At 39.8% G+C, this 15,613-nt stretch overlaps 1 protein-coding gene across 1 annotated transcript; it reads left to right on the plus strand.

The window, feature by feature from the left end:
- The first annotated feature begins 4,152 nt into the window (after positions 1–4,152).
- LOC139159466 (keratin, type II cytoskeletal 7-like) lies at positions 4,153–15,387 on the plus strand. The gene is made up of 9 exons (XM_070736784.1): positions 4,153–4,491; positions 5,470–5,681; positions 7,146–7,206; positions 10,373–10,468; positions 10,569–10,733; positions 12,758–12,883; positions 14,430–14,650; positions 14,970–15,004; positions 15,119–15,387. The coding sequence occupies exons 1-9, from the start codon at positions 4,153–4,155 to the stop codon at positions 15,385–15,387; spliced, it is 1,524 nt and encodes a 507-aa protein (XP_070592885.1).
- The last annotated feature ends 226 nt before the right edge of the window (positions 15,388–15,613 follow it).

Consider the following 15,613-nt stretch of genomic DNA (forward strand, 5'->3'; position numbering starts at 1 on the left):
TTTCTTCTCAAATAACCCTGCCTGGTCATAGTTCTGCACACTCTCGCATCTATAAGTGGTTCTTCACCATCTCCTGAGTCACTCGATAACAAATCTGGGGGGTATCACAGCCTCTGGTTGGCTTTCAGTCTCTGACTCTTCATCCTCTTCACTCTCTGACTCAGGTGTCAAGAACACTGGTCTAAGATACCAAAACACTGGTCTAGGATACCAAAATGCAAATCCATGATCAACTGAGCAGGACATGGACCAGCCAGAACAGTTCCATGCATGCAAGACACAGTTTAAATACATAATATAATTCCCACTGTAGCTAATGAAGACTCCTTGGTGATCTCTGAGCCTGCTTGCTTTCTTGCAGACATTTCATTACCCAAACTAGGTTCCATGATCAGTGCTGCAGGAGCACTGATAAAGTTACTTAGTTTGGGTAATGAAACATCTGCAAGAAAGCAAGCAAATTCAGAGAGCACCAAGGAACTCCTCATTTCAACCCTGAGCTTCAAATATTCTCCTTTATTGGGTTCAACTATAGCTAAGTAACTCCATTTTCAAGCTTGCCTGAGAAAGTCTACAACAACTAACCTCAGCCAAGTCATCACAGCCAGTTCGATGCCACCAACTTGCCCTGGACAAATCACTGTTGGACAACTCACCACAGGACAACTCATTGTGGGACAAGAGTTACACTAATGTTGAAGAAATTGTTGAATACAATCATTAAAGAAAGAATGCCAAAGGAGGGACAAAATTAAATGTGAATGATGAAAATTAATTAATTTTTATAATTATTTTAAATAGTTACATTGAATTGTTGAATTGTCCCACAGTAAATTTTCCTGCTGTGAGTTTCCTGAGTTGGCTGCGGTAAATTGATCATGGAGAGTTGACTATAGACAGTTGACCTTAGCAGGTTGTTCCATTCTGGACTGAAATGACCTCTTCCTTCCAGGACTCCATCTGACTCTTACAAAGGACTCTCAAAATGCATCCTGTTTATCATCACATAGAACACCTTTGTTTTCCATTATTAGCTCTCAAGGGTTATGTGACACCCTCTGGCTTGTGTTTAAAGGGCCAGCTGCTCCCTACTATGCTAATAAAATATAGGTATCTCTTGCTTAGCAATCACAACTGAGACCAGCCACTACATTGTTAAGTGCTGTGATCACCAAATGAAAAATCAAATGACCACAGTAGTCTTATGACCTTTCTTCCCATTTGGTTGTTGAATGAAACATTATGTGACTGTGGATTACGATCTAACCCTCAAACCTCTCTATTTAACTTTGCTTGTTGCAAGCCAGTTGCAAAGCACACGAATGATGGTCACATGACTGTTGGATGTTATGATAGTTATAAATGTGACAATGGGTTGCAAAGCTACTTCTTCTACCATCATAATAGTTGGCTAAGTATGGACTATCTGTAGAAGAGTGTTACGCTATTAATGTAAATTCTAATACAGATGATTCATTCATCTCTAAAACACTGGAATTAAGGAAAATTACTGATGGTGGTGAAGATGAACGATGATTCAGAAAACTACTTAGAGATATCTCAAAGAATCTCTTTGGATGTAAATCAAAGGAATTATCAAATGTTACAGCATTCGCGTGCTGGTGTGACAGCTCTCCCAAATCTACCACATTACATATATTATCTTTAATTTTTTTTAAAGTAATTTGCAGGATTAGCTCATAAAGGAACTAATGAATCCATTTATGCAGTGTTAATATATTTAATTCAATTCAATTTATTTTGTAGGATTGGATGCAAAATGCATCACTCTGGATATGCTAAGCTGGGAAAGTATGTAAGACTCAACAGTAAATTTATAGAGCTTAAAACCAATATAGCAAAATTTGAATGAAGCTTGGAAAAGTTGTTACAAAAACGTTGTTATGGATAATGCAGAAGAAAATAGAGCTTGAAGGCCTTACCTGGAAAATATTAAGAAAAATCCATTTATCTTCCTAATCTAAAGCATGCAGCAAGGATCAATAGCAAAGACAATTGTAAACATTTAAAAAAAACAACAACTTTGTACTTTTGTCTTGGTCAATACATGTAGTTACAACTCCAGAAAAAGCACTGATCACACCCAGTCATTTTGTTAGAATGGGTAAAAAAAAAAATCTATATGGAGCTCAAGATCGTGCAAGCAGTTAATTCTTTGTTTTGCAGCAGTCCAAGTTATTGTAATTGTTTTCTTTTTGTTTGCTTGCTTTTTAATATCTTAAAAGATATGTCAAGAGAGCCAGGAAATTTGAAGGATACCACTGAAGGAGTAAACTGTGTAATCTCCTCCTCGGCCACCAGCTATCCATCTATCCACTGATCTTAAACAGGGAATTCAAAGCTATTCAGACAAGCTGTCCTTTTACTAACTCAAACGGAAATTACTGTATTTTGCGGAGTATAAGATGCACCTTTTTCCTCCCTAAAAGAGCTGATAATTTGGGTGCATGCAGTGGACCTAGCTTATATGAGGACCTGGATTGTGGGGGCAATATGCTGGCTCTGTTAAAAAGTGCTATTGCTAACATGTTGTAAGCCGCCCTGAGTCTAAGGAGAAGGGCGGCATAAAAATCGAATAAATGAATGAATGAATGAATGAATGAATAAATAAATGTATCTCTTGCTTAGCAATCACAACTACATTGTTAAGTGCTGGGATCAAAAAATGGAAAAGCAAATGATCACAGTAGTCATATGACCTTTCTTCCCATTTGGTTGTTCAGTGATAGTTATAAATGTGAGAATGGGTCGCAAAGCTACTTTTTCTACCACCATAACAGTTCTAATACAGATGATTCATCTCTAAGACACTGGAATTAAGGGAAATTACTGATGGTGGTGAAGATGAATGATGATTCAGAAAAATAACTAACTAACTAACTAACTAACTAACTAACTAAATAAATAAATAAATAAATAAATATCAGCCTTACAAAAGTAGACTCAAGAGGCTGTTAGCTACCATGGATTTGAACTAAAAATAATCGACAAAGGAAGGACATTCTGAAAGTAAGTAAGAAATATGGGTTAAGATTAATATTGTGGTCTTGCATTTAAATGAGATAGTGAACATTAAAATGCTCTCGGTTCCTAAGTAACTCTTATTACACTACCTCATTCTTGCCCACCTGTCCATTTTTCCTATGTTTGTTCTTATACATTGATAGCAGTGCAAGAGTATGAGCATCTACATGATGTTGAAGACCTATCTAAGACCTATCTATGTCGCCAGGCATGGGGGGACTAACTATCTCTTCCCCCACCACCACCTTTTTCTGACTGTAATACATGAGAATGGTGTGATTGTGCAGTAACAATTGTTTTTAATATTTATGGGTTTTAAATTTAGCTTTTTATTTAATATTGGATTTGTACTCTGTATATTGTATTATTGTTGTTGTGAGCTGCCCCCAGTCTTCAGAGAGGGGCGGCATACAAATCTAATAAATCTTAATCTTAAATCTTATAGCTGTATTTAACATTTTGGGTTTCTTGGTACACACAAACAATTCATTCTTTCCATAGTTATCTGAGGGAGTATATTGGTGGACTCAAAACAGCTGCACAATGCATGAGAAGAGAAGGTTTTTGGTAAAGGACCTGACAAATCTTAAAATTACTGTCTGCTACTGGATAATTATTGTTTTGCTCTGGACTACCATTTTGGCCTAGATTTTTTTCCCTGGATTATTTTTCATTCCTCAACAATTTTATCCATACCTTTGATCTGGCTAGTATCATACACAGAAGTATCCTCTCCCATCGCAATATAAAAAGAGCCACAGATATTATCATCAGTTTATGAAGATCTTTTGGGGAGAATGGTTTGTACTTCACTCTAATTAGGGTTACAAAGGAAATTAATTAACTAATATCCTCTCTTCATGTTTGCAAGTCTTGCGATTTTTTTTTCAACCTTTATTTTCTGGTTTACCAGCAGTCTAGCTTCTTGAAGATAATATTTTGCTGCCAGGCATTCCAACCACATAATTCTTCATCTTCTCATGCAACCAAGCTTAGATCCCTAAACACATAAAAGAGAATCCAACTCAAAAGTCTCCATTGGAAGTGTCCGAAGAGCCAGATCTTTACCATTCTTCTCTGCAGCCTTGTCTATCAGAGCAAGGCAAAATGAGTCGTCAGATTTCAGTGGGCAGCCAAAGCCCTTTGACCCACTATGGTGCAAGCAGTTTAAGCTCCTGGCAACATTCCGGCTGTAGGACCAGCAGGAGAATCTCCAACTTTGGAGGAAGGACAACTTTATCCTTGTGTGGAGATCCCAAAGGTGGCAGCTGTGGAGGTGGAATCCAGGGAGTAACAAGGAGATACAGCATCCAGGGAGTACATGTTGATCCAAAACTGTTGGAGCCATTCCATGTCGGTATCTCCCCCGAGATCCAGAAAGAGAAATGCAAAGAGATGGAGCAAATGAAGTCCCTTAACAGCAAATTTGTTGGCTTCATTGATAAGGTGAGACTTATCTGAAAGGCTTAAAATTCCTTACTCTACTGGGCTACTGATAAAATTAGGATTGCTTGTACAATTTGGTACCGTTTCTAGGTCGATCCTATGTTTTCATCATTTGAGATTACTGTTGCACTAAGAATTCTTATTTTGCCAACTTGGTATTATTGTTGTCCAAAAATTGTTCTGTAATGCTCATTGCTATTTTCGGTTATCTTCTACATCCACTATAGTGCTCACTTGAGCTGAACTGCTAAAATCCAGGCTTTACGTAATCTCTCATAACTACTATGAAATGGGAATGAATATTTATTCTTCCTCTTCTCTTGATACCTTTTAAAATATATCTGAAAAAGTCCATTGCCCGGTAACATGTTGAATACACTGTTTCTATGAAAGCAAACCTAGACATGTTAACAAGCTGAACCATCTTCTTATAATAATTGCAGTCTATTAAGAATTTTGTAAATGAGCCAGTAACTTATTGGGCTACTTAATATTCAAGTCAGAAGCCTTGAGAACAATTGCTGGATCGTGTTCCTGCCATAATTTAATTTACATTGAGCAAGCTCTGTTTCTTTCAGTTTTTTTCTAATACATATTCTATCTTTTGGTTATTGAAACGGATGTCCATGTGCCACCTCTATGTTGGTTGAGGCAGGCAGGATTCCCTTGGGTACCATTTGTTGGGGGTCAAGGGAAAGGGAGGGTTTTGCCTTCTCTTTCTGCTCATGATCTCCGTGTACAATTGGTGGGCCACTATGTGACACAGAACGCAGGACTCAATGTTCTTATGTTCTTCTGGATTAATCCTGCTTTGGGTCCCATTTGAATTCCAGTTATCAGCCCAATAATGCATTCCACATCTTTGTTAGATTGCTAAAATGGTGTTTGCATTTCCTAAGAAACAGACCTTCAGCTTTGACTGATGGATTGATGTAATGTACTAATGGCTTCATGGATGGATTTCCCCTTGAATTTTAGGTGCAGCGCCTGGAACAGAAGAACCAGCTGCTAGGAACTAAATGGGCTTTCCTGCAGCAGCAAACTAAACCACCCACTGAAAGCTTAGAGTGCATGTTTGAACAATACATTGCAAGCCTGAAGAAGGAGTTGGAATATTTGCAATATGAGAAGGAGAAACTCCAAAGTGATAGTGAAAGTACAAAGGCACAAACTACAGATTGGAAGTGCAGGTGAGTTCCTCTTGAATTATGCAGAGAACATTTTTAAAATGACATAGATTTTGTGTTTGCTGATAAATTTGCACTGTCTCTTCTGATGCTGCAGGTGTTGACCTGGGAGTAAACTTCACCAAAAATAATGAGACCTACATCTGAGTAGGCCTGCATAAGATTGATCTCTCTCAGTGATGGTGAACCTTTTTTCCCTCAGGTGACAAAAGTTCATGCGTGCGCACTGTCGCACATGCATGCATGCCCACACCCATAATTCAATGCCCGAGGAAGGCAAAAACAGCTTCCCCCACCTTCTGGAGCCCCCCTGGAAGCCAGAAATGGACTGTTTCCCAACTTGTGGTGGGCCCAGTAGGCTTGTGTTTCACCCTCCCCAGGCTCCAAAGGCTTCCCTGGAGCCAGGGGAGGATAAAAGCACCCTTCCCCATCTCCCTGGAAGCTCCCTGGAAGCCAAAAATGCCCTCCCAGAGCCTCTCTGTGAGCCAAAAATCAGCTGGCTAGCACACACATGCACATTGGAGCTGAGCTAGGGCAACAGCTCATGTGCCAGCAGATATGACTCCATGTGATGGTTCTCCATCACTGATTTATCTAATTCCTGTTATATATCTGTTCAGGATATATAGCACATGCAGTAAATATATGAAATGACTTTCTGAGAAGGAGATCATTGTTTTTTCTACCCAAATTTGTCGAACAGATTTCTCATATTATAACACTCCCTTTTCCTTTGGTGCTAAGGTAGCTCAAGAAAGTCCTGACACTAAGCAATGGAAGAGAAATAATGACATCTGGTTCAGTAGTGGGTTCTTTACTACCAGTTTTCATTTGTGCTCGCGCACACATGCTACACTTTTCTGCATATGCAGGCGCTTCTGCGCCTGTGCAGAAGCATCCCAGGGAGGTGGGTGGAGCCTTCCGCCGCCACCACTACCCATTCTAAGAACTGGTTCTAAGAACCAGAAGCAACCCACCTTTGTATGGGAACTGTATGGGAATTTTGGAATAGGGAATTAGAATTAGAATAGAATAGAATAGAATTTTATTGGCCAAATGTGATTGGACACACAAGGAATTTGTCTTGGTGCATATTCTCTCAGCGTACATAAAAGAAAAAGAAACATTTGTCAAGAATCAAGAGTCAACAATCAATTATTGTATTACATTGTTTATTCTGCTGTTAAGAGAACAACAAATAACCATGTATTCAGGAAGAAACATCTACTATTGCTTCTTGCATATTCCTTTTAACTAAAAATAACTGAGAGTGAGTTTTTCGTGCATGGGGACAAGGTTTATTTTCCCAGTCCTCTTTCCCAGAGATATTTTGGGAGTGATACATATAGGAACATTTGGAACCATCATAATACCACCTCATTGGAAAGACTATAATTTTGTGTCACCCATATTTACTGTTTGTTTCATCTCCCTCTCCATTGTATTCTTAATGGTCCTTCCTTCTAGATATGAAGAGATAATCAATCAGCATGTTGCAGCAGAGAAAGTGATTATAGAACTTAGGAAGGTAAGTAGAACCACGATGGCTCAGTGGTTAGAATGTAGTACTGCAGGCTACTTCTGCTGACTGCCAACTGACTGCAATTTGGCAGTTTGAATCTCACCAGCTCAGGGTTGACTCAGCCTTCCATCTTTCCGAGGTGGGTAAAATAAAGACCCAGATTGTTGGGGGCAATATGCTGACTCTGTAAACCACTTAGAGGGGGCTGAAAAGCACTGTGAAGCAGTATATAAGTCTATTGCTATTGGTGAAGTTAGTGTTTAAAATCAAGATAAGGAGCAATGGGATAAATGTTACATTTGAAAAAAAAAACCCTCAGATGTTACTATTACCATCATCATTATTTTTCAATATGATTCTGGCAATCCAACTTGTCAATTTTTAACAAGAATGAAAGAAGAATATTTTTGTCTAAATAATCAGCCCAGACATTTCGGATAATATAATATATCCCATAAAAGTATTGCAACATAGTCTTGCAATGATATATTTGCAATGGTGAATTTGGAGTATGTTTAAAACAGGTGATGGATAAATAGCTATGCTGATTAATAAAACCTTCTAAATTATAAATACTAAAGAGAATCATTTTTCAAACGTAAAGCATATGGATTTTTAATTATTCATCCAGTACTATTTCTATGCAATTTAGTGGTATATTTATTTCACATTCTTCCCATTATTCCTGTCATTTGAGCCTGTCATTTCTCTTCTTTTATTGGGTTGCAAAATATTTGCTCCCCAAATAAATAAATAAAACATTTCCTATTACAAACAGCTTAATTTATGCAACCCATTAAGTTAGGTTAATTTATCCGGGTCAGACTTTTTATGAGGCATAGAATGCTGTATATATCACCTACTTTCTACCAACCACCTATACTTTCCAGTGTAGTTAACTGATAGACTGATGTTTACATTTATCAAGTAATTAGTTTATTTCTGTACATCAAGTATAAAACAAATTTAGCATATGACGTGAACACAGAAGCTACAAATTTAGCATATGACGTGAACACAGAACAATATAAAATATTGTTACAAATATTATTATATTTTATATTTTGATAGGAAATATATTATGAAATTATAGATTAAAAATCAATAACTAAAAATACATAACCAAATGTTTTTTATAAAAAACCCTGCAGAAATAAATACAGAAATCATATATAAAATAGCAGTAATTTTTAAAAATGGACTCGCCTTTTCACTTAGCCAAGATCTTACTATAGGCGTGTTTTTAAAAATATTTCATTTGTCCCACCTTTTCAAAATATGAATAGTTCAACTATTAAAATAAATAGTTGAAAAGAAGAAAAGGTGCCCTCAACAGCGCAGTATTTTTAGTCAAGAACAAAAGAAAAACATTTTCTACTTAATGTTTTTGTAAATAAAAGAATAAATTCCTTGGCACAAAGGCATACAGTGATCCCCCGCTCGTTGCGAGGGTTCCGTTCCAGGAGCCCCCGCAACGAGCGGGTTTTCGCGAAGTAGCGATGCGGAAGTAAAAACACCGTCTGCGCATGTGCAGACGGTGTTTTTACTCCCACAGCGCTAGCGAGGAGCCGAAGATCGGGGGCGGGGCGGCTGTTTGCCGCCGGCATGGAGGGCTTCCTAGCAGCCCCCCAAACCCGGGTTGGGGGTCCGGGGGCGCTGGCTCTCGGCGCTTTTGAGCTGAATCCGGAAGCGAATTCGCTTCCGGATTCAGCTCAAAACCGCCGATAGCAAGCGGCAAGGAACGGCTTGTCTCGGCGCTTTCGAGCTGACAGCTCGAAAGCGCCGAGAGAAGCCGTTCCTTGCCGCTTGCTATCGGCGGTTTTGAGCTGAATCCGGAAGCGAATTCGCTTCCGGATTCAGCTCAAAAGCGGCGAGAATGAACGGCGTGGGCGGGCGAAGGGCGGGCGGCAGCGAGGAGTTTGCGTGGGCGGTGGGGAAACTCCTCGCTGACGCCAGCAAGAGGGGGAAGACCCAGGGAAGCCGCTGCCATCTACGCATGCGTGCCCGGCACGCATGCGTAGATGGTATTTTTGACTTCCGGGTTGAAAAATAGCGAAGTACCCTGTTCGCAATGGTTGGGGACGCAATAAACGGGGGATCACTGTATATCCCACTTGAGTTTAAGGGTCATCACATGAGGACATAAAACATGGGGAAAATGGGATTAAAAATCATGACATGATTGTTGTTGTTATTTATTTAAATTTTTATAATTTTATAAATAAGTTTTGTAAATAAATTTTATAAATAAGTTTTGATTGGTGTTCTGTCTGGGTGCCCCCAGACTTCAACACCAACTGAAAAAAGCAGCCAGACACGCTGGTAAAAGCAAAGGCACTTTATAGTTTGAAAAACAAACACAGAGAAAAACCTGTTCTTCCCAACAGGCAGGCTATGAGGCTTCACAGCAGAGTCATGACGGCCAGACAATACAGCAGACTTCTTGCTAGCACACACACCACTGTAGAGAATAAGACCCACGCCTTTCCCCCCAAGGTTTCAGCCTTCAGGGCCACAAGCCAGAGTCAGAAATGCCAAAGATCACAGCCAGGTCCCAGGACTCCCAAAGATAATACTCCACAATACAGGAAGGGTGGGTCTGCCTTTTCAGCCTTTCTGGGGAGAACCACACCCAAACCCAGCTGTTGCCTATTTAGGGCTGGAAATACCTGGCTAATTGTCCACTTCGTTGTGCTGCTCTTCTCTGCCTGAAATCGATGATGGCTTGTGCATTTTCATCCAAGGACTCCAGGCTGCTTGCTGGGGAGAGCTCCACCCCGGGGGACTCAGGCTGTTCTCCCTCTCCCTCGGCCTGATATTCCTCCTCCCCGTCTGCCTGGGCCTCCTCCTCCTCCTCCTGTTCCTCCTCCTCCCCCTCTGAGCATGGAGCCAGCAGAGGTTCAGCCGTTCCCTGAGGAGCCTCAGACGGAATCACAACAATTGGCATGTATGATTGTTTGGATGAGACTGAAAGGTTTATATTATTATTAATGCTGTAAACTGATTTTACACTGTTTTGTTCTATTGTTGTAAGCGGCATACAAAAATGAATGAATGAATGAATGAATAACTTTTAATCCCTCTTAATGGTTTAAGTGAATTCTTATTCCCTCCCTTTCTTTGGAAGTCTTCCCACAAAAAAGAATATAATACGAGAATATCTTCTGTCTAGGATGTAGACTGTATCTTTTCAAATAATGCAGAGCTGGAGAGGAAAGTCAGTCTCCTGAACAAAGAGATCAAGTTCTTGAAATGTGTATATGAAAAGGTAAGTAGGGAGAGATCCACTGATGAGATCCTCTTTCCTTCAAGTGACCGCCACTTGGCCTAGTCTACAGAATTGACAATGCATTTGAATCAACATCTAGGAGAAAGAACAGCTTGACAAACAAGAGCAAGACTTGGATGTGGTTGTGAAAATGGACAACAGTAGAATCTTTGATCTGGACAACATCGTAGCCTTGGTCCGAAAGCAGTATGAGGAAATTATGGAGAGAAGTAAAGCGGAGGCAGATAAATTTTACCAAAACAAGGTATTTCACACCAGTGCAAAAATTGGTAATTTTTATTTGTTTTTTAAAAAGAGACCTCTGTGTGTGTGTGTGTGTGTGTGTGTGTGTGTGTGCCACAGATGTGCCTTGCTTATTTCTCTTGTCACTTCTGCTAACTTGTAAACATAGCTCTGTATATGTTTGTGGCTTTTTTACTGACTGATTACCAATCTGCCTTCTTAATATATGGGACACTGCTCATAACAAATTAGGCTGCTTCTCATTTCCTATACAAAGGCCTCCTGAACCAGCAGAAGAATCTTACTCAGATATAAGTGGCAGGAGAGTATCCTCTGTTGTAAAGGACAGCAATGACCTGTCTTCCTCAATCTTCAACATCTTCTTGCTGCTCTGTCTGGCTTTTTTTTTGGTCATCCCTCAAAGAAATGTTAAAGTCAAAAATATCCTGTAACTACTATGTGTCAGAGGTGGGTTCCTCCCGGTTCTTGTTCTGCCTGACTGGGCTCAGGCAATGCGTAACAGTCCAAGGAAAAGAAATCAAACACACAGGTGCTCTGCTAATCAGCAAACTTGTATTAAATAAACAAAAAAGGGTTACTCAAAACAGTCCTTAGTGTCCGGAAACAATGATAGTGCAAGGCTTACTTCAGTCGCATACAAAAACACAGGAAAAAACAAACAAAGACAACCTGGAATGAGCAAAGACATTTCAGGAGTCCTTTTGAATCTTTGGAGCAAACAGCAAGTCCCAGAGGTTTCACCTCCCACGTGTCTGAAAAAGCTGGGTTGAAAACTCCAAAGGCACGGCACAGAAACTTCAGAGCAGGAACCACAAAATAACCCAGATAAACAGCCACAGTTTGCCTTGTGCCTTTGTTCCCTTTTATACCTTTAACCATCATTAAGGGAACCACACCCAGCTCAGGTGCTACTCTGATGACTTGTAATACTCCTTTAATTGATCCCTTCTTTGCATAGCTCTTCAGCTACGCAGATCAATATATTGATCTGCAGAAGAATCCAAGGACGAAAGACTGTCTGAGGGACTGCATGCCAAATCCCCTGGGCTGTCTGCTGAATCCTGCGAACCAGTGGCCTCGTCCTCCTGGCTGTCTGCCACGTCTTCCTGGCTGTCAGCCAGGCTTTTGCACTCACTTTGTGCCACATCTCTCCCATCTGTGGCAGCAACGGCTGGCCCAGGCCCAAACACAACAGTTCTGACCAGTTCTATAGAACCAGTAGTAACTGGGTGGCCCGGGTCACTGGAATTGGCAGCGACCCAGGCCTGCCACACCCCTGAACTGTCTTTCTTGGTGGCGCCATCTTGTTTTTTGCTTCTGTGCAACTGCAAAAGCTGGTATTTTAGCACTGGGCATGCACGCCCACCTATACAGTGTGTCAAGGAGCGAACCATCAGTGAGATGAGCTAGAACCCACCCCTGCCATGTGTGTACCATGCATTCTTGAGTTCCGGCTACCATTGGATAGCTTTTCATTCTACCTACTTACCTATTTTCTCACTAATTTATTGGAAGAAAGGGACTAGGTAAGACTAGTAGACATTCCAGGTAAACAATAAGAGATACTCAGCAGAATCCACTGCTAAATGGTAGGATTCCATTGCTTGTAGCCATGAAGCTATCAGACACGAATCCTGAAAAAGTTGACACCTGTTTTTCTTTCTGACTCAGCTTGCACTGGCTGAAAAAGGCAAATTAGAGCAAGTTCAAAAACTGATAATGAGAGGAAGCTGAGATCATCAGAATTCTCTAGACAATTATTAAGTTTAGATAAGTTAGATATTTTTGCAGTGATCAGGACTATTTTTTAAAATTCTCTTTAAATATATAAATTTCACCAGGTTGCATAATTTTATTTTGCATTTATAAAGATTCCTCCCTCCAAAAAAATTGCTTTGATAGCAAAGTGCCTTGTAATATTTTCTATGTCGCGAGCCACTTTGAACAAGATTAGTATGGAAAAGCTGTAATGCAACCATATGATTGTGATAATTTTAAAGAAAGCTATTATATTTACACCCTTAGTATGAAGAAGCTCAAAGTACGAAATCTAGTTTCGAATGGGATCTGAAGAATCGAGAACAGCAGATTTCAGAACTTATCACACAAGTTGAAAAAGTCCAGTGTGAAATTCAGAGTTTACAGAAGGAGGTAAGACTGGAGCAATGCAAATTAGACAAGTAGGAGGGGGATTTTTGGGTAAAATAATTCACAGTTCAAATTAGCAATAGAATAATTCATGCATGAGTACTGTAGAAGATATGTAAGGTGCCCCTTTATATAAATAAGCTTATTTGTGCTTACTAGTTCCAAAATATGAATTTGTTTCACTATTTATCTGTAATTAGTAAAGTAGCAAGGGCATTGCAAACACTAGTTGTGAAACATTAAGAAGATAAGCCTTGTTAGAAGAATTTGAATCTTTTCTTTTTTGCAGTCTTAAAATTGATAGCATTTCTCATGATAAGGAAATGTTGACAAATTTAAATCACTTTTTTAAAAATTGACTTTCAAAGTGAAAAACTGAACTTTCTTGTTTCTTGTTTGAATATGCATTTAATATTCTGTACAAAAATATTTTTATATGCCATAGGATACTAATGCTCTACAGTTATAGTAATTCCCAATATTCTGGTTACAACATATCCACATTCCTATTTCCAGTATGCAGTTGGTATAAAGAAACTGGTTATCTCTATGCTTAAAGTATGATGGGGTTTGTTTGTATGCTGTTTCTGGGTGTTGGAGGAAATTGTGCATAAGCATATGCAAGACCTGTATTAGCCCATACTACAAACATCTGTTGTTCTGATAAAGATTCTCTCAAGCTTTGAGCTCAGTATTTAATGCTCACATGGACATTAAAATATGGTTTTCTTGACAAGATGACACAACTGGCTTGCCAATTAAATTTTTTGCAGGATGGTTTTCAATTTTCCAGTAAAGGTCTACAGTACCTAAAAATTCAGTGATGGGTTTCCCTAACCATCTCCCTTCTGGAATACCCAATGCTGATTAATGTCCAGGACTGGGACAAGATTGGCCAGGTTGTCCCAAAAGTTATATTTTGTCTATTGAGTTTCCGTGGGGGAGGGGGAGAAGATAACATGTTTAATGTTTAACAAGATTTGTATGCCGCCCAATTCCAATGGACTCTGGGCGGCCAACAACATATAAAAACCATATAAAAATTACAGTATCAAGATAAAATATAAATGCAATCAATAACCCTACTAATAACATTCATACACTCGGTCATTCATGGTCCCTGACCCATTGGAAGAGCCAGGTCTTGATGGTTTTCTGGAAGGCTGATAGAGCGGTGATAGTGTGAAACTCCAGGGGCAGTTGGTTCCAAAGTGTCGGAGCTGCCACAGAGAAGGCACTTCCTCGCGGCCCCACTAAATGACATTATTTGGCAGACAAGACCTGGAAAAGGCCAACTCTGTGGGCCCTTATTGGTTGCAGGGAAGTAGGCACTCCTGTAAGTAATCTGGTCCGAAGTCATGTTCAAAGACAAAGCCTGAATTGTTAGGTGTAATGGCAACTAGTTAAATGGATTTCATTATTCTTTCCTTGAATGAACGAAGCAAAGATTCTAACCCAAGTTTTTGAAGGATGTGAGCCCTACATTTCCAGATACATCTGTTGAAGGGCTGCACACTGATTGCTTGGTCCAACTCTATCACTTTTACAGAACGAAGAGCTCAAGAAGACAATTTGTGAGGCAGCCAAAGGAGGTGAAGAAGCCTCCAAGGAAGGTCAACAGAAATATGCTGATCTGGTGAAGGCCCTTAAAAATGGCAAAGATGAACTGGCCAGCCTAGTACGTGGCTACCAGGAAGTCCTGAATGTGAAGATAGTTCTTGATATTGAGATTGCAGCTTACAAATGTTTATTGGAGGGAGAAGAAGAGAGGTGAGTCTCCTATGTAAATTTATTTTATTTATTTAATGCATTCTAGAACAAGCTTTACAGGATCTCTGTCACCAAGCATTAGAGGGCCCAAACTCCAGTTACTTCCAAATACTGTATATGTAACAGTACAATACAGTTCAAATAGCATTTTAAACAAAGGTATTTTCAAAAGAGATTATGGAACATTGAGCATTAATACATTAATGTATTCTGCATTGAATGCTGTGGATTCTTTCTTGAGGAAAGAATGAACAGTGTAAAGGCAGGTCTGGATGATCAACCAGAAAAAAAATAAGTGAATGTTTTCTTCCCTCCACAGGATAGCCAGAGATTCTTCAAATTCCATCAGTATCTGTAAGTACTAAGTTGCCTGGGGTTCTTTTTCCCTCCAAAAAGGTGTTTCAGGAATAACCATTCTGTGTGTGTTTTCTTTCCAGCTGTGACCAACTCCCCATACTGTTCTCAAAGTGCAGCGAAACAAGGAAAGGAATGCAATGAGAAGGTCGGAGGCTCCTGTCAATGCAAACCGACTGGATCTAAAAGATCCATTTCCTCTGAGAGTAAAACCAAATGTCAAAGTGCAAAATCCTCTACTGTCTGCAAATGGTCCAGTAGTAGAAAGTAAAATTGCAGAAGGGAAAATAGACAGAACACCATATGACAGTTTCACAAACGATGGAAAGGAACAACTTAATTTAGATTTGATGGATAGCGCGCATGTGTACAGGCCTCATTGAAGCCTCTGGACTTTTCTGAAGCCTGGGGAGGTCAAAAAATGGTCCAGCGGGCCTACCACCCTCTCCAAGCTTCAGGACACTTTCCTGAAGCCTGTGGATGGTAAAAAACGGCCCAACGGGCCTACTGGATGTTTCTTTCTGAACTTCCAGTAGACTCGCTAAGTCCGTTTTTCATCATCCACAGGCTCCAGAGGTTTTCCTGAAGCCTGGGGAGGGCGAAAACAGC

The sequence above is a fragment of the Erythrolamprus reginae genome, chromosome 2, assembly GCF_031021105.1.
Source record: "Erythrolamprus reginae isolate rEryReg1 chromosome 2, rEryReg1.hap1, whole genome shotgun sequence".
Taxonomy (NCBI): Eukaryota; Metazoa; Chordata; class Lepidosauria; order Squamata; family Dipsadidae; genus Erythrolamprus; species Erythrolamprus reginae.

What these genes read in the sequence shown, in the direction of transcription:
- LOC139159466 (XM_070736784.1), top strand. Translation starts at nt 4,153, where the DNA reads ATGAGTCGTCAGATTTCAGTGGGCAGCCAAAGCCCTTTGACCCACTAT. An exon ending in TGAAATGTGTATATGAAAAG is followed by an intron (nt 10,469 to 10,568) that starts GTAAGTAGGGAG and finishes ATCAACATCTAG; the next exon opens with GAGAAAGAACAGCTTGACAA. An exon ending in TTCAGAGTTTACAGAAGGAG is followed by an intron (nt 12,884 to 14,429) that starts GTAAGACTGGAG and finishes TCACTTTTACAG; the next exon opens with AACGAAGAGCTCAAGAAGAC.